This window comes from Ranitomeya imitator, chromosome 2 (genome assembly GCF_032444005.1).
Source record: "Ranitomeya imitator isolate aRanImi1 chromosome 2, aRanImi1.pri, whole genome shotgun sequence".
NCBI lineage: Eukaryota > Metazoa > Chordata > Amphibia > Anura > Dendrobatidae > Ranitomeya > Ranitomeya imitator.
Window position 1 is genome coordinate 209,082,297 of NC_091283.1, and position 20,016 is coordinate 209,102,312.

The 20,016-nt window shown below is 40.0% G+C and overlaps 1 protein-coding gene across 4 annotated transcripts in view; it reads right to left on the reverse strand.

Annotated features, from left to right (window-relative positions):
• TNC (tenascin C) overlaps window positions 1-20,016 on the reverse strand; it is a 167,170-nt gene that overhangs the window by 89,189 nt on the left and 57,965 nt on the right. For all 4 annotated transcript variants that reach the window (XM_069748551.1, XM_069748549.1, XM_069748548.1 and 1 more), the window contains exons 3-8: window positions 16,205-17,704; window positions 13,031-13,294; window positions 10,985-11,100; window positions 9,836-9,989; window positions 2,642-2,905; window positions 12-197 (exon numbers count right to left, since the gene is read on the reverse strand). In XM_069748551.1, coding sequence (XP_069604652.1) covers window positions 12-197; window positions 2,642-2,905; window positions 9,836-9,989; window positions 10,985-11,100; window positions 13,031-13,294; window positions 16,205-17,704 — 2,484 coding nt within the window. The remainder of the gene's footprint in view (window positions 1-11; window positions 198-2,641; window positions 2,906-9,835; window positions 9,990-10,984; window positions 11,101-13,030; window positions 13,295-16,204; window positions 17,705-20,016) is intronic.

The window sequence follows — 20,016 nt, forward strand, 5'->3', positions numbered from 1 at the left end:
AGCTGTCTGACCTGTAAGAGTAACCTTGGTGTTGGCCTGGTTACTCCTCGGCACAGTTATTTCTTCATGGTCTCCTCCCGAGAGTGGTGCAAACTTTATCCTGTAGAAGTCGGTCTTGGCCAAAGTGTTCTTCCATTCCAGAGTAATAGTGGTGTCTGTCTGTGACACTTTTCTTAAATTTTTGGGTGTGTCTAAATCTGTATAAAGTTAAAAACATAAGAAATACGTAAATATGACATGGTAGTATGTGTATTCCTTTTCATCGTTGGGCCGTTGATACTCACAAACTAAAATCTACATCGGCTAGGAGCTGGCATAGATTTAGTTACAAATTTTGACCACTTCTGGTGTAAATAACTAAAGACCAAGAAGGGGTAGGCCTTACTATGTGTATCCAAATTACCGCAAAATGTTGGCTTGGAAATAGTATACATCATTTGTATCTGAATATTAAAAAGCTTATATGGGGTCGATGTATGCACCCAAAAAGTTATCCATTACAAAAAATCCATTTCCATAAACTTTATTAGCTTATTGTGAATTATTGGAAGGTGGTTCCTTCCTTAGGTTCCTCATCTCTTGGCCAGGAAGTAGAGTTCCTACAAGGATAGTCTCTGGTTCTGGAGGACCTATCTGTCGCACATTTACTAGACAACCTATTGATGTGAATGACCAGTGTGTGATGCCTAATATCCTCTGTGGGGGCACTGCTGGAAAATTGAGCACTTACCGTCAAATTTTATCACTTATTACATGCATTGTTTTGGGTTCCAGAGGGGAATTGCTTAATGTCAAGTTACCCTTCTAAAATTAAGGGATTATCTGAGTGGAAAACCCATTTATCAGAGTTTTCAGGTGCAAAATACCAATTTTCTTAAATCATGTTAAAGGGAGGCTGTCAGCATGAAATTGCAGGCCAATTTGCAAGCACCATGTTATTGAGCAGGGTGATCTGAGAAGATTGATTTATGAGTTTATAAGAAAATATTTAATATGACTTGTGTTTTATTCATTTAAAGAGGTTGTCCACTACTTAGACAACCCCTTCTTTATACCTATGTTTCACTCTTGCAAAATATTAGCACTTATACTCATTTCTGGTGCCGGCGTCTTTCCAATGATGTCGGCAATGTCTCTCCGGGGGTTTGCGTGACATTATGTCGACCAATCAGTGTTGGTTTTACTTTTCTATGGATGTATTTGACATTTGGAGGAAGTGAGAGTTGCAGATGCCCTCTTATTTCCTCTGGGTGTCTTGATCTCTCTGAAGGAGGGAGAATTGAGCCGGCGTTGATTGCGTGACAGGGATCGCATGATGAGAGATCCAGTGCCGACACCTCTGGAATGGTGCCGACAATGGAGGTGTGTATAGGTGTTATTATTTTACTGGGGGGGCACATAGCGATTAATATGGAGTTGTTTGAGTAGTGGACAACCCCTTTAGACCTTCAGGGACTGTCGTCCAGTGGGTGGTCCTTTCAGTGAATGACAGTTATCTCTGCACTCACAGAGGTCAACCAGAAATTCTAGAAACAGTAGAGGTTTAAAAGGTTAAATCACAGGTTAAAAAGTACTCTCAAAAATTATAGGCAAGAGGTACATACGGTTTAAATCATAAAGTAGACCTCAGAAAACTTATAAAACCACTATTTATTATTAAAATCAATGCGACGAACCCAACCCAAAGTGACCAATAAACAAAAACAACCCAAAAAACAACAAGTGCTATAAAAACACCATTGAACTGATGGGGATAGCTATATCACCCTAGTCAGGTAAGCTATATACTTTCCTACCTGGCTGCGGAGGTAGACACCCTAGGGGGAGCGTACTGGCGCCCCGGCTCCACGATGACTGTCCCTAGGGGCCCTAGTGTACCCTATAACCACTAATGACTACCTCTACCCAGCATCTAAAGGATCCTCTAGTGCTAACAGAGATCTGCTATGCTAGGGAAAGCCTATATCCCCAAAAAGAACAAGGAAAATAATAGACACCTATGGCGGTAGGTGAAAAAATGCATATATAGGACCAACAGATAGTACTCCGATATTGAGTGGGCAATAGCGGGTAGCTAAAGGAGATAGGATATATTACTACCAGACCGAACCATCTGATTCACATCGACTGGAGTAACCTCACTAAGCACCCCTGATACGCCACCAGTTTCTATAACATACTCAAAACATCGCTATGTATATAGGCTAACAGTACTCATCTGTCGGCATATCCGCACCACCGCCATCTTATAATGAACGCCTCTACGCGTTTCGCCTGTCACGGCTCTTCAGGAGGCCAGATACAGTGATAGATATCTATGTACTCAGCTCCCCCTGCTCTATAACATGATGCCTGCAATTTGAATTGCATTTTCTTGACGACAGGTTTCCTTTATTAAAGGGACCTAAATTTAGTTGGTAAAGCTTTGACCTTGAAAAACACAATAACAAGGTGAATTACAGGGGCAGCTCAAACATTTTGGTGGAAATTGTGCAATGCTCCATTTACCGTTCATGATCGTGCGGAGGAATTGTACACTTTCTACTGGACACCCCCCATCCTGATTTATTACACCTGATCACTTTAGTTTGATATCAGGCTACGTTTTGTCTCCGTAACAAAAAGCTGATAAAATTCATACCTGTTGTGAAGGTTTCTGATACTGGAGAACTGGTCATTTCTCCTCGCCGAGATACTAAGATAACTTCATATTCCGTATCTGGTCTTAAGTTGTTCATAGCATACTGGGTTTCATCTTCAGAAAGTTCCACTGTAGTCCTTGGCTCATTTCCTGTTCCGTAGGTCAGAGAAACTCCATCGATCCCAGCCAGTGGTTTCATCCATGTTATCAAGGCAGAAGTGTCAGTGACATCCTTCACATCAACTTCACTAGGGGCATCAAGTCCTAAAAAAGAAACATTTAAAGTGTAAAATATGCTAGTCTCCACTAGTGCTAAACTTTCCCACTTAAAGAGTTAAATGCGTACGGTATATGTTAGGTTTGGCGGAACGCACCAAATAAAGTATAATACTAAGGTGCGTTCGCAACCCGGGGTCCTCCGTGCAGAGAAGAAACATGCTGCTAAGCAATGGTGGAATAGATGGCGGGTGAGCATCGAAAACACACTGGTTAAATGTCACCCGATGTGAACAGTGGTGAACTCTGTTGAACCATAGAGCCGCGACAACAACGTAAAGGATGCTGTTCCCTGTTAGTTATTACAGGGTACAGCAGATATAGTGCAAGTGAGTTCACTTGACTCTGCCCCTAGAACCCTGGGGTTAGAGTTGGACCGGACCCACTATACACATGGCGTCGCACTAGCAATGCCACTACTTGGTGCTGACTCTAACTCCAATCTCCCTAGTACTCATACTCAACCAGAGGGTAGGGAATCATTAGGAGCTTGCCCCAGAGTCATTCACACATGCACATACATCACATGTCATGGTCTATACTAGCGCATGGCCGTGCGGCCGTGAGATCCTTTTATAGATCCCAGTCTGCCAGGACCTTGCTAGTTGACCAATCCAGACTCGCTTGACGACCTGAGCACCTGACCGCCGACCACCAATGAGTGGTCGTCTCACGAGCATGCTCAGAATGCAAATCCTGGACTTAGTCCCAGGAACATCTGCTCGTCGCTGTCTAATGCTGGTTGCTATAGCCAAACCTGGAAAAGCAGCAGCAACCAAATGCAAAGCTTGAGTCTGAGCAAGACGCTGAGACTGACGTCTCTGCTGAGCAGGAACCACTGTGGCCAAAACCAAATGGCAGACCGCAGGAGAAGACATGGCTTGGGATTCCTCCTGTGTAGAGGGAGAACCCCGTTGCCTAATAGTATTTACCTTAAAGGAGTTATGAACAAAGTACATTTTAATTAATAGATCTTGGAAAAATAATACATTCCACAATTAGAAATGTTAAAAATGTTCCTGAGATAAACTACCGATAGTAAATGTGTCCCTGACCGACAATGGAGAGCTACTCCACTTCATGGTATGCGTACATCAAAGCTCCTGGCTAGAGGAGGAACAATAAGTTCAGGAGCTGTTTTAGCACAGGAGCAAGTGTTTCTGTCGCATCACCAGTGCTTTGAGCTCTTCATAAATCTCATCAGTGACATAAGAGTTCAGTGGGCATTGGAACATCAACGTTACTGGCTTGATTTATAATAAGCTCAGAAGGTTGGAAATGCAGCAGAAACAATCCCTCCTGTGACAAAACAGGCAGGGAAATGTATTATCTCAAAAAGCAGCATCTGTGAGTGACTTGTATTTCCTCCATTAGCCAGGAGCTGTTATATGTGCATATCATGAACTGGAGTAGCTCTACATGGTCAGACACTGCCATTACACAGTATATAGCAGGGACATATTTCTAAGATTATTTCTGCACTGGAACATTTTTTTTTAAAACATCTAGTCCTGGAACTTATATTATTCCAAGGTCTATTAGTTAAAATCCTTTAACTTTACAAATGATTTAAAGGGATCCTGTCACTTAATTTATGATGCCAAAACCATAGGTAGCATGAATCAAAGTCTTACTGCACAATTGCAGCCCGATGTTTTTTTCTGTTGTTGCAGAGAAAATATAGTTGGAAGATTTGGGTGGGGATGAAAGGCAGAGACAAGGCTAGTCCAGTATTGTCCCTGGTTGGCTTCTTCCACTGCCTCTCCAGGTGATTGACTAGTTTCTCATAGTAAGAGACCTATCCATCACCTGGGAAAAGCCAGCCCTTGGACATTCGAGGTCCTCTTCGCCTCTGTAATAGTCTGTAACTGAAAAGTTTGTTTTTCTATGAGACTCTTCAGCATTTCAGAGAAAATATAAATTGAAAATTCGGCCATAGGTGGAGATAAGTTGCCCCTGGCTATCTTTTTCCATTGCCACTACAGGTGATTGATAGGTCTCTCCCGATGATGTGTGGCAGCATGAATAGAGTGACGGGTTCCTTTCAATTTATCAATTGCCCACAGAATTTTGATATGATGTCATTAGCATGAACAATGCACAGTCTGCTGCTTGTTTTGCAAAAATGATTTGTCATTTGAATGTCTGGTGCTCACATTCCTTTTTATTTTTTGCGAAATGTGTATTTCAGGAATGGTGTGGGAGAAAATCTCACTGTATCTAGCAAAGTGTAAAAATAAGAGGCAAAAAAGGGGGCTTTAATTTAGACAATAATCTTAGTTCAAAAAGGTAATTGGGAAAATCTAATAAAGGAGCCTAGAAATTATATATTATTAACCCTGCTGTTCTGTTAGGTCAAAAATGACCGTTTTTGAAATTCTATAATGTTATAAAAATTCAGCGTGTGATTCTGAGACTTGAGGCTCCCTGACTTTTCGTCATTAGGGGGGTACTCTCTGTGGGAATTTTTTTTTTTTTTAATTTTTGTTTACTTTATTTGGTACAATTTTTTTTACACTTGTACTGTTCGGTCAAAAATGACCGATAGGCCTTTATTCAGCTCTCCAGATAATTTTTGACAAAAATAAAGGTGCTATCACCTCATTTTGAACTATATATTGCATCTACTACTATTTATCAATGTATCTGACTACTTTTGGTCAGAAAAGATTTACACATACCAACATTTTCAAGTTGCGATACAGCCGACGGATTCGCTTCCAGTATAGCTATGCGCAATTTATTTCACTGGTTTTTATTTACCCTGCTGTTCATATAGATCTAGTTCCATTCAGTTGTCAACATTTCATATTGTAAATCATGATTTTCTGATTTTCCATGTGTTTGCTGGTTGTACAGTATTACACTGTGCAATGCTGTCCTAAGCAGAATTCACCTAAAGTGTTGTACTGTGAGCTTTTTCCTGCTGCAGGGTGGTGTCTGCTCTGATCTTATCTGTAGACAGATAACATAGCAGTGTAGAGTTTCAGTTCAGCTGGAGACAACACAGAGTGAGCAGAGGTTCAGACGTCAGAGCTCTGAAGTCCCATTTTTACAGGTATGTTACAGATAAATTATTCTTTTATTCTAAAATTATTCAATATTCTCACTGCTGTGATAAAATGGATGATAGGGGGTTAGCATTAGGGTTGTGTAGACTCAATGTCTGCTTATGAGTACATATTCTCACTGCTGTGATAGAATGGATGATAGGGGGTTAGCATTAGGGTTGTGTAGACTCAATGTCTGCTTATGAGTACGTATTCTCACTGCTGTGATAGAATGAGTGCATGCCTCATTTTTGTTTGCGATGCTCCAGCACCATAATCACAGGGCATATCTCAATGTGTGACGGGACGTTATTGTGTGTATTGTTGCGAAATTGTTTTGATTTTTTTTTTCATTCATTGTTTATGGATATATTTTATTTTTTCATTCAACAGTGATGCCTTACAGCATGAGAAGAAGACACTTCACCCAAGCTGAATTGGAGGAGTTTATAAACGACTCCGATACAGACGAGGATGTTAGGTCTGGTCAAAAATGACCGGGAACAGTATAAGTGTATAAAAAACAACGTTTTTTGCCATTTTATAGAGAAAAAAGCTTTTTTTTTTTTTTTTTTGCCTTTGAAAAAAGTATATTTACATAATGTTTGATATTATTACTTATAGTTAACATTTAGATCAAGATTTTTTTTTTATCTGCAAAAATAATCAATTTTTACAAAAATCAAAAAAATACCATGTTCCCTTTTGGATATAAAAAAAATATAAAACAAGCTTTGTATTTTTTTTTTTTCTGGTATTTGAACAACCATCTTCACAAGCAATATAATAGTGCAAAAACTGTTTAAAAAAACCACTTAGATTAGCTAAAAATGATTATTTTATAAGGACGGTCAAAAATGACCGGGAACAGTACAAGTGTATGTGAAATCTAAACAGAACAGCAGGGTTAAGTAATATTAATTTTAACCCCATGAGCGCTGAGCTATTATGGTCAGAAAAAAAAAATAATTGCTGCGCGGTGAAGGACAAATCAGGCTTTTTTTTACAAACGGGTTGATGTAAATGTTTTATAGTAAGCATTTGTTTTTGTTTATGTACATAAGTCCCCAGGGACTCAATGGCGAAGAAGCAGAGAGTTTTGAAACCCGTGCCATAAAACATGATGGATGTTCCAGGCGCCATTTATGTGATTTTGCCCCCACTTCTGCTCTAACTACTTATAAAAAGTTATTGATGTACAGCATTCATCTTCGTTCACAAGTCCTTGCAACTATGGGGGGAGCGGAGATGTTCTTGTTTAGTGTGATTGTATGGAATGTGTCTAACACTGGAGAGAAGCTCGGTCATGATTGATATTTTTACGTTGTGTGACAAAGCAGCTGGTTTGACTTAAGCATTCACCACTCTCTCGGTTGGTGCTTATGATCATGTGTTTTCAATTCCGTTCTTTTCTACGGTCCTAACACTGAGATCTTTGTTACAGAGACCACTGGTCAGACGTAACGTGGGAAGAAGGATTTCTTGGGTGGTATTTAGGCATCTTCTATTCAGTCATGCTGGTTCACGACCTCAAGTTGATCCAATAAGAAAACGCACTTTGTCTCGTTCAGAGGCGCATGTTCTCGTACATAACTGTGAAGATATTGATAATTGTGTTCATTTTTGTTGGGTCATTAATCCTATTTATCTTGAATGTCGAGGAGCAAGTTTGGTTATTTTGGCAATGAACCTACCGTGGTAATATTGATTTGCTTACAAAAACATATTATCGTAAGAATACCTTTTTTTCTTATTATGTATTGAACAGTCTTTACAAAGTGATAAATCTTTATAATGTACTTCATTATTGTATCATGCTTCCTTTTCTCTCAAATTCCGTGCAGAAAGGGCTGTTTTGGCTGCCTTGGCCATGCACTTAGAGTAGCTGTTTTGAACTTCCGGTCTAGTAAACATCTATACTCCTGTGTGAGCCTCTCTTCTCATCCTCCATTCTCAGACACTAATTGCAAATACTCCTGCTGTCTGAGCACAAGGCGAGGACCAGAGAAGATCACACAGATTTATGGATATTTACTAGACCTGCAGTTCAAAACAGCTACACTAAGTGCATGACCGAGGCAAGTAAAACAGCCCTTTCAGCACTGTGTTCGAGAGAAACTGAAGCAAAATAACGCAATGGAGTAAATTACAAATATTTGTAACTTTGCAAAAGCTGATTAAAGATTAAATAAAAAAATAAAAAAACATTACTTACTCTTTAAGCAATAGCTAAACTCTAACAGTGTCTTAGGAGGCTTCTACTGAATATATTAAATGGATGACTTTCATAGATGTCAGACAGTTGCATCTGTCACTCATGCCTCACTATTCTGTACAGTCAAACTCTGACATATACAGAAGAGGCATTCTTTTGGCCTAAGACTGATAAATGGAGGCCCATTGACCTTTTTATTCCATGCATGGAAGCTTTCTAGGTGCATACAGTGCACTTCTAATGCTGCCTCAAGAGGAGAATTTAGCATCCCCTGTACTCTAGAAAACTCCTGTTAAAATGTCATAGGCGGTATTGGTGACAAATTTTGTGACTTTTGCCCTTCTGCTCTTGACCTTTTTAAAAAATGGGTTAGGGTTTAGTAATAGGAGGCGTATTCTGCTACCGTTCTGCAGATTGAGTATAATGGACACCAAATAAATAGTGCGCATTGTAGCTAAAATCTATGCCAACTCATAGCTGGCGTTCATTTCGATGACCCAACATGAGCCAAATTTATTGAGAGGAAAGGGTCTCTCAATAAATGTAGCCCTTCTTACTTCAGAACGTGCTTGAATGAAGAATGGCCATCAATCTTCGAGTCTTGATAAGCTCTTCTCTCACAAAATGTAACCTTCGTGCACATGCCAGAGCCATAGGCACTTTATGAGCCACTGTATAGTGCCAACATGCGGTGCCATGGAATGGAGCAATGTCGGTAGGAGTAAGAATTCTAGTGGACAATAATAGAATGTCTGATGGAACACAAAATTATATTCTTTAGGCAGTTTCATACAGAATTTGATAAATATACCTCTATACAAAAGAGGAGGAATACAGAAGTAGACTAGGACACCCCAAGCTTTTAAAATGGTGCTGTAGACGTAATGTAAGTTTAAGGGAGGTCCTGTGAAAGCAAGTTTTCACCGATCCACAGGTTAGGTGATAATAACTGATCCATAAGGGTCTGACCGTTGGGATCTGCACTGATTGGCAACGGGCTCATTTATCCCAAATGAATGGAGCAGGAGTGCACAAACCACTTCACTCATTCTTTGTGCGGCTGCCAGAGAAAGCTGAGAACAGCGCTTGGCAGCTCCATACAGAATGGAGCGGGGGGCAAGCATGATAACTGCTACTCCATTCCAACAGTAATAAAAGTTCCTTTTTCTGTCAATAGCCACTGGTCCCAGTGATTGGACCTCCGCGCATCAATGGGTTATAATTTATTATCACAATCACTTTAAGTAGTGCACCCTAAGTCATATCAAATAAAATAATGTCCTCACAAGGCTTCCGGGTAGAATGTAATGTATCAATTTTTAGTAGTAACTTGTCATTGTAGTTGAAAAAAATCCTCCTACTTCAATTTTTCCTCGTTCCCAAAGTGGCAGGTCCTTCAAAGAACTTTTCACTATTTAAGGGGGTTGTCTGGGACTTTTTCATTGATAGGCTGTCCTTAGGGCAGGACATCAATGTCTGATCGGTAGTGGTGCATCATCGACGGAATAGAGGCTGTGGCCGGGTACTGCACTTCCACCCACTATTGATTTGACTAAGGATAGGTCATCAAAGTTAAAGCCCCTCTAACATTAGCAATATCATTTTCACTCTAGGAAAATTGTAAAATATGTAGTGATTGTAAAAATACTTTACTTGTAGTGGTGAGTTTGGTCAGCGTAGGTCCATGAGTATTGTTTTTCACGACTTGTATTGATACTTCATAAGTTTCTCCTGGTGCAAGTCCTTGCTGTTCGAAAGATGTGACAGAGCTTTCTAAACTGGTGCTTATCTCTCCATTCTGTTTCTTCTGCAATAAAGTAATATTGTAACAATAAATGACATAGGAAAAGCTTTGGAGGAAAATATAATAAAAGACTAAGAGTGAAATCATTTTGAGAAAAAAAAACAAAAAACTTTTTGAACTATCTCGAAACTGTTTTGGTCCGGGGGCAATTTTAAAGGGTTATTCTTCAGAAATGGTAATTCGTCTATGATGTGGTGCACATAGTACGCCATCAAACATCTGTGCAGTTATTAAAAAATAAAATGTACCACTTAATGCTAGAAGTCAGCGACACCCTACGGGGGCAAAACTATCTCCAAAGAACACATTTCGTATTGAATGAATACTTTACTGTTCATGATTGATGTAGAAGTAGAACTGACTGACAAAAGGATGTAGCAATCATGGAAAAATGCTGCGTGTCGTAACGGTTGGTTTCCAACAACCCAGGACGTTTCATAACATAAACTTTTCTTTTAAAAATAACATTTTGCATCTAAAATGTTTCTTATCTGGGAGGCGCCATGAACTCCTGAACAATATATTCATATATTTTAAGGTATGCAATGGAAATTGCTTTCGGAATGGGACAATTTGGTGAAATACGATAAATGTTCAAATATTATTTCAGATAAATTGTGATTTATTGGATATATTTTATTTTTCATATTAACAGCTGTAAGCTTTTCTGGATTTTGACACAAGGGTTTTTAACAGAAACTCTATTTTTTTGGTGCCATTATGGCACCCAATACACTCATAATCTACCATTGAGGGGCTCGAACCTGTCCAAGCTTCATGTCTATCTAGGATGCTTGATGGTGAATATTCATCGACACTAAATCACGTCACCAAATGATCCATCTCCAACAGTCAGAAACACATTGCATACAGTTCCTTAGGTCACCATGTAAGGAGGTCTACAGTATTGTAAGGAGGTCTACAGTATGTGGTGACTTTTCGAACTGGATATTCGCCATATTTATGCCCGATAAAAAGAAAATATGGATTTCTCTTACTATATTCTGGAAGATAAGTTTCCAAGTATCAAAGGAAATATCTAAAGGATCCCACTCCACATCAACAGAAGTTTCCTTTATTGTTTTAAACCGTAGATCGTCAGTGGTTGGCAGGTCTGTAAAGATGATGTATATGTTAATATATAGATGATACTAATAAATACATAAATGTTATTTTATAAACCAAGCTAAACTAATTAATTAAGAAGATTAAAATGGGAATGGATCCACCATATCAGTTGAGCTGCTCCTAAAGAATAGCTCCACTCCAGAGAATTATGGTATCTTAGTCACTTATTACATTTTTCACTGCACCTGTTAAAGAAGAAGTCTCACCAAAAGTTTTTATTTTCCCTCCTAAACATATATGCAATATAGTGTAAGTGTATTTAAATTGTGATCACTGTCTTCCCCGGTTTTCAGAGCCTCTCTAGTCCTCTTCTAGCTCACACGATCGCAAAAAAGTCTATAAGACCCAAATTTGTCTCCATATTCTTATGTTAAAAAAAGCAAGTTTCACTCCATGCATCCCTGTATGAACCGACTAGTTTGATTTCAAGTCACATGGACCAGAAGAGGACCAGAGAGGTGCTGAAAACCAAAGATAACTACGATCAGTAAGTATCATAATACATTTACACTGCTACATTATATACTTATTTAGGACAGATTAGAAAAAATAAAATTGGTGAGAAATCTTTGTAAAGGGATTGTCCTGTACCGGATTCTAATTAAAATACTATACTAATTAAAATAAAAATAATTTATAGTCACCTCCCACAGCTGTGCAAATCCAGTGATGATGGTGTCATTGTTCCCAGAGACTTTTGGCATGTGCCACCAGCAAATAATGAGAGGCCACTCTTTGGCTGTAGCTCATCAAAATTTCATCAGGTTGGATGTCCATTATCAGAAAATAAGTAAAGAATTCAGGTAATGAGTGGCCACTCATTGTCTGTAACCAGCTTGTTTCACAACAAGTCACGGCAGTCTCCAGGAAGTGAACAGCCGACATTACTGGATCGGCATCGGTGTGGCAGCAGAGTATCAATTGTCTTTATTTTAAATAGGGTCCTGAGTTTACTAAACTGGGGTTATCGAGTAGTGGACAAGCACTTTAAGCTTGGGTGGTTTCCTAGTGGACAAGCACTTTAAGCTGGGATTGCTTAGCAGTGGACAAGCTTTAAGCTGGAGTGGTCTAGTAGTGGACAAGCATTAAGCTGGAGTGGTCTAGTAATGGACAAGCACCTTAAGCTTGAGGGCTCTAAGAGTTGACAAGCACTTTAAGCTTGGGTGGTCTAGGAGTGAACAAGCACTTTAAGCTTGGGTGGTCTAGGAGTGAACAAGTACTGTAAGCTTGAGTGGTCTAGGAGTGGACAAGCACTTTAAGCTTGAGTGGTCTAGGAGTGGACAAGCACTTAAAGCTTGGGTGGTCTAGGAGTGGACAAGCACTTTAAGCTTGGGTGGTCTCCTAGTGGACATGCACTTTAGGCTGGGATTGCTTAGCAGTGGACAAGCACTTTAAGCTGGAGTGGTCTAGTAGTGGACAAGAACTTTAAGTTTGAGTGGTCTAGGAGTGAAGAAACACTTTAAGCTTGGGTTGTCTGGGAGTGGACAAGCACCTTAAGCTTGAGTGGTCTAGTAGTGGACAAGCACTTTAAGCTTGGGTGGTCTAGTAATGGACAAGCACCTTAAGCTTGAGGGCTCTAGGAGTTGACAAGCACTTTAAGCTTGGGTGGTCTAGGAGTGAACAAGCACTTTAAGCTTGGGTGGTCTAGAAGTGAACAAGCACTTTAAGCTTGGGTGGTCTAAGAGTGGACAAGCACTTTAAGCTTGAGTGGTCTAGGAGTGGACAAGCACTTTAAGCTGGGGTTGTCTAGTAGCGGACAAGCACTTTAAGCTGGGGTTGTCAAGTAGCGGACAAGCACTTTAAGCTGGGGTTGTCTAGCAGTGGAGAAGCACTTTAAGTCTCTCTACAGTTCTGATTAAAGAGCTTCTTCCATATATCGTTTTCAGAAGGAAAAGTACATGTGAAATTGCACTTACGTGTAGCGACCCTGGCGCTTACTGGAATACTCTTTTGGTCCCTCAAGATGGCATATACACGTACAAAGTATTCTACTCCAGGTTCAAGTTCTCTAATAGTGGCTGTTGTCTGGTCTCCAGGGACTCTAAAGTCAAACTCTAAGCCACCGGGACTTGTGGGAACATAAGTGATGAGATATTGAGTAACTTTGATTTTGTTCGCCCATTCCAGATTCATGGTTTTAGTGGTTACATCGGTCACAATTAAATTTTCTGGGGGTGACACTGTTGGATTCAACAAAAACAAACAAAAAAAAACAGTAAGGTTCATTTTTTCAAACCAAAAACCATCTACTATACAATAGTAATTATATTGCAAAGCAAAATCTGTTCAGAAAATTGTGAAGAGGAGGATGTGATAACAGGAGTCCATATTGTGTACTCAGCAAAACGGTAAAGAAAAGACAAACTAGGAAAGTAATGAGGTGCAGTCTCAGGACGGACAAACAAATCTATAAAATATGTCTCCTGTGCGTCTGTAGTTTGTTTTTGTTTATTTATATTTCTTATTTACACAGCGCTCAGAGCGGACAAATAACGGAAAAAATTGTGCTGCCGATACATTTATTCTCAATGATCTCTGACCCAGATAAATTTATAATCTGGTTTCCTAACACCACAAAAATACATAAACAGAAAATCACAACGCCCAACGCTACTGGAGGCTCAACCCAGAGTCCTAGGGCTGCAAAACACAACCTGTAATATTGAGCAGCAATTTATCAATCTATGTATTATCTATCTATTTATTATGTATCTATTATCTATCATCTATCTATTATCTATCTATCTATCTATCTATCTATCTATCTATCATCTATCTATTATCTATCATCTATCTATTATCTATCATCTATCAATCTATTATATATCTATCTATCTATTATCTATCATCTATCTATTATCTATCATCTATCTATTTATTATCTATGTATTATCTATCTATTATCTATCATCTATCTATTATATATCTATCAATCTATCTATCTATTACCTATCAATTTATCTATCTATTATCTATCATCTATCAATCTATTATATATCTATCTATCTATCTATTATCCTTCTATCTATTATCTATCATCTATCTATTATCTATGTATTATCTATCTATTAAATATCTATTTATTATATATCTATTATCTATCAATCTATGTATTATCTATTTATTATGTATCTATTATCTATTTATCTATTATCTATCATCTATCTATCTATTATATATCTATTATCTATCTATTATCTATCTATCTATCTATCTATCTATCTATCTATCTATCTATCTATCTATCTATCTATCTATTATCTATCTATATCTATCTATCTATCTATCTATCTATCTATCTATCTATCTATCTATCTATCTATCTAGCAAGCTAGCTATCTATCTATTATCCATCATCTCTCTCAAACCTCAAAAACACACCCAAATGTAATGATCTTTATTACTGAACCTATTATTTATATACCTGGTAAAAGTAAATAGTTTTTGGTTGCTATGGGGATTTACGGAACCATACTACAGTGTCCATAGCCCACAATGGGCAGATATATGTGCATGAATGCGACTTTAATTCCAAAAGGTAAAGCATCCAAATAAATTATCTCCCAGAGTGATATTTAGAATTGAGAGTCCTCAGTGGTTGATACCTTTTAATGGCGAACTGAAAAGATGGTAATAAATTGCAGCTTTCCAAACTACTCAGGTTTCTTCATCAGGCAAAGACTAACGCAACATCTGAAGAGTCACATATTTATACACAGCAGGACACAGGAATAATGCAATAGATAAGACAAGTGACATGAAGCAGAACTACCATTATGGGAGAGGGATAAACAGTGGTGGCCATAAATATTGAAACAGTTCAGAGATACAACAATGTTTGGCCACTGGTAAATCTATTCTTTTTTCTTTTATTATGTGGCTATGAGAAGGATGAATCAGACCTTGTGGGGCATCACAACACAGAACCAGACCCCAATCAGAGGACAACAAAACATTCACTCTCCTTATCTATGAACTGTTCCAATATTTACAGCCACCACTGTTTATCCCTCTCCCATAATGATAATTCTGCTTCCCGTCACTTATCTATTGCATTATTCCTGTGTCCTGCTGTGTATAAATATGTGATTCTTCAGATTTTGTATTAATCTACGTCTGATGAAGAGACCTGTGTAGTCTCGAAAGCTTCCAATGTGTTACCATCTTCTCAGTTCGCCATTAAAACGTATCAACCACTGAGGAGACTCAAGTTTTAATATTTTTCTATCTACTGGCTAACACTGTACAAATATATATATATTTCCTCCCAGAGTGAAAAGTTCTACCTGGAGGTTGCTTCCCTATGAATCTGCATTCAGCCTTCAAAAATGAGTGGGAACATTAGCCAAGCCAAATACCCATCTGTAGAGGTTCCTTTTTTTAATTGTCCACATCATTACAGAACTGGGTTCAATGCCCTTGATGTAACCTTGGAGGGAGCATATTGGCTCTCATTAAGGAGGAGTATTCGCATAGCTCCATGGGGGAAAACATATGCAAAATTCTCTCTATATCAGAGGATAGAAAACTGCTTTGCTTGTGCACCTCAATGTCTGGCTCCTTGATGAGCTTTGAAACATGACGTGCTCCTGTTGCCCGGATTGGTAAATCATCGGAAATGAACTGATGGGGTGGTTAGCTCCGATAGGGGGCTCTAATGTTATATGTGAGCTTGGCCCTTTCCCAATAAACCATAATTCTGCATTTTTCCTCCAAGTTTATCTCTGATGCGGCTACAAATGTAAAACCGACTTTGCGTAAAACTCTGGGAAAAATACAGATGTACTACATTGCAACTCAATATCTAATGTGCAAATTGCTTAGACCCCAACAAAGCTAAATCCAGGTGTGCCAGCCATGGCTCAGAGATTGTTATCATCACGGTTTATATGGAAATGAGACAAGAGCATAATGTGATCCACTCGACGTGCTCCAACAGCGAGGTGTGAAATTTCTGCTTTTCCGTTTAGCGTGAAGCATGCATATTAACTAAAAAAAACAAATACGCCCTAATGTTTTTTTTTTTAAGAAAAAAATGTTGAAAATTAAAAGATCACTTTACATAAATGGATTAACTGAATAAACTGTACCTTCAGAGCAGAACTCTCCGATAAAGCCTTCATCGCAAACGCACTGTCCGTTGACACATTGTCCTTGGTTGTTGCAGTTGTTGAAGCAGGTTAGTTCGCCGCAATTGTCCCCCGTGAATCCTTCGTTGCACACACACTGCCCGTCGATGCATCGGCCTCTGTTATTACAGTCGTCAGGACAGCGAAGTTCGTCGCAGTCTTCACCCATGAATAAGTTGTCGCATATGCATTGCCCGTTGACGCAGCGACCTCTGTGGTTGCAATCATTGGGGCATCTTAGTTCGGAGCAATCTTCGCCCATGAACCCATCATCGCAAACGCATTGACCATTAACGCATCGACCTTTGTTGTTACAATCATTGGGGCATCTTAAATCATTGCAGTCCAGTCCCATGAATCCGTCGTCACACACGCATTGACCGTTGACGCACCGGCCTTTGTTGTTACAGTCGTTGGGACACCTCAGCTCACTGCAGTCAAATCCCATAAATCCTTCATCGCACACACACTGGCCGTTTACACAACGCCCCCTATTGTTACAATTACCGGGGCAGCTCAGTTCACTGCAGTCCTCGCCCATAAATCCTTCATCGCACACGCACTGGCCGTTTACACAGCGCCCTTTTTCGTTACAATCACCGGGGCACCTCAGTTCACTGCAGTCCTCGCCCATAAATCCCACATCACAGACACATTGCCCATTAATGCAACGGCCTTTGTTATTGCAGTCGTTTGGACACCTGAGCTCACCGCAGTCCTCTCCCGTGAACCCTTCTTTGCATACGCACACTCCATTTACACAACGCCCCTTATTGTTACAGTTATTGGGACAGCTCAGCTCACTGCAGTCATCCCCGGTGAATCCCTCATCGCACACACATAGTCCATTAACACATTTCCCCTTGTTGTTGCAGTTGTTTGGACAGGCCAGTTCACCGCAGTCTTCTCCAGTGAACCCTTCTTCACAATAGCATACGCCATTTATACAACGACCACGGTCAAAACAGTCATTAGGACAAATCAACTCGCTACAGTCCTCTCCGGTGTATGGCTCATCACAGACACACTCATTATCTATGCAACGTCCACGGTTGTTGCAGTTGTTTGGACAGAGGGATTTGCTACAGTCCTCCCCCACAAAGTTCTCATCACACACACATTGGCCATTCACACATTTTCCATGCTCACCGCAAGGCACGGGGCATACTTCTTCACCACAGTCTTCTCCAGCAAATCCATCAAAGCAAACACAGACTCCATTGACACATTTTCCTTGGTCATTGCAATCATTCAGGCAGGTCCGTTCACCACAGTCCTCTCCGGTATAGTTTGGATCGCAAACACATTTTCCGTCCACACATGTCATTCGGTTATTGCAGTTTCCTGGACATTCTGCTTCAGTACAGTTGGGTCCTTTCCATCCAGGCTCACAAGTACAGCCACAGGAGTCAGTGCTGTAATTCCCATGTCCATTGCAGTAAGGCTTGGTTTCCACTGTACCTGCACAAATCAATATAGTAGGATAATTAGGGTAATGTACTGTAGGTACAATTTTCAATATGACATTAAAGGAACATTTGTAATGTTATTATTGGTGACCCATTCTTAAAGGGCTTATCCAGGATTGTAATATTTTTTACTTAACTTTTTACTTTTAGATAGGTAATTGCTAACTACCTGCCTGTTTTATCCAGCACTGGCTCAGGTTGGTCACATACCGCTCCTGCCAGCGATTCAGCTGCTCCAAGTCAATAGAATAGATCTTCCTCTTTTGGGCTACCCTGTCATGACTGTGATATCATGTTGATTGACAGCCATTTTCCTGCAGTTTGGCAGTGGTGAGATGGCTGTCAATCAAGCATAACATTGGCAGTCATGCCCCATCAACAGAGCAGAAGTGAAGCCAGTGCTTTGATGATGTGACAGCAGCAGAAGGTGCAGCAGAGTCACCAGCAGGAGCGATTTGTGACTGCTCTGTGCAGGCAGAGGTCAGCGCTGGGCAAAACGGGCAGGTAGTTAGCAGCTACCTGCCTGTTCGTTTTTAAGCCCATAGTAAAAAATGAATAAAGCCCTGGATAACCCTTCTAAGGCTACGTTCACATTTGCGTTGTTGGGCGCAGCGTCGTCGACGCAACCAACAACGCAAAACACAACGCTGCGTTTTTTTACGCATGCGTTGCCATAAACTAGTAATGTTCTTGAATTTTGGCGCAGGGAAAACGCTACAAGTAGCGTCTTCCATGCCCTGTCTGGTGCATCAAATTGATGCATGCGTCGTAAAACGCAGTACAACGCATACCGGCGCATGTCCATGCGCCCCCCCATGTTAAAGATAGGGGCGCATGATGCATGCGTCGGTATGCGTCGACAACGTTGCGCCCAACAACACAAATGTGAACGTAGCCTAAGAAAGGTCTGATTTGTGGAGCTAAGTCACCCAGCACCAATGATGGTACAGAAGTGTGCAGGAAGTACCCCAGCTCCATACATGTCATAGGAACCATACAAGTGGGAGAGTACTAGCACTGCCTTTCAGGGTCACAATACAATGTACAGATCTGTGCCACATCTGGTGCATCGCAGCCTCTTTAATCAGATTGGGGTGTGGAAAGGCAGGCTTTTTACTATCCAAGAAGGTGTTTGATCTGTAGACCAATTGTGCAGTTTCAGAATACAGTATGCCCTAATCATGGCTCACACTAGGGTAAGCGAAAAATGTATGGTACCACTAGAATGGACGGGCACAATGTATTGTTGTTACATACACAAAAGATACACACATGCTATAACTAAGGACCCCAATGGCCTGAAATGTATGAGTTATGTTGCCACCTGTCTACTGTTTGTAGAGTTGTTTGTGATTTGCTTTAAATTTGGAAAAATACAATTTGAAAAGGTTTTATCCATATCCTGGTTGCTGGTTCCCATTTCGCTTGCACAAAGGCAAAAATTCATCAGGACTAAAGATTGCTATACACTTTAGATTATTCTTATTTTAATCTACAGATTTTAATAGGACCAGGCATCTTCTGTGTAATGGGTGTGAGTTGACTCCCAATTTTCTTCCCTGACACATGATGTTGAGAGGTGAAGAAGGATTGGGCCATTCGCAATAATAATGCCCCATCTGCTTGTTCTTTTTGTAAATAAGCTGCCGCCAAAGGTTCCTGGCATCAGATTTCTCATCTCTCCATAAAGAACACGTGTATACTCCAATGCACCAAGAGTGAGTGCGCATATGTATGGAGGGTTGGCATACATAGAGTGCTGTCAGCTGAATGCTTCTGGTGTGAATCATAATAGCTAGTGGACAAATTATTCTGAACTTTAGGAATAAAGGGTTGGTTGGTTCATGTTGAAATCCTTGCATTGAGCAAGAGAGCTTGTCCCGCCAATGTCTAATGGGTAGGAGGTCACTTTTGGAACCCATATTCATCGGGAGAATTTATACATGATAAATGATAATCAGACCTATGCAAACTATGAAATTTTTCATTTTTAGAATAACTAGTTTTTTTTTTTATTTTAACAGCCTTTGACTTGATCTGGAGCCATGGCAACCTGATGGATGAACAACCTGTGCAAGCCTAGTTAGGTCCACAAGGGTCTTCTCCAATGTTATCTTGAAAGTATCAAGCCATCGGGTTGCTGGTCTTCCTCTTCGCCTTGTTCTTTCTATTCTTCCGACCATGATATCCTTCTCCAGTGATTGCTCTCTTCAAAATATGTCCTTCTCCAGTGATTGCTCTCTTCATATGATGTCCTTCTCCAGTGATCGCTCTCTTCGTATGATGTCCTTCTCCAGTGATCGC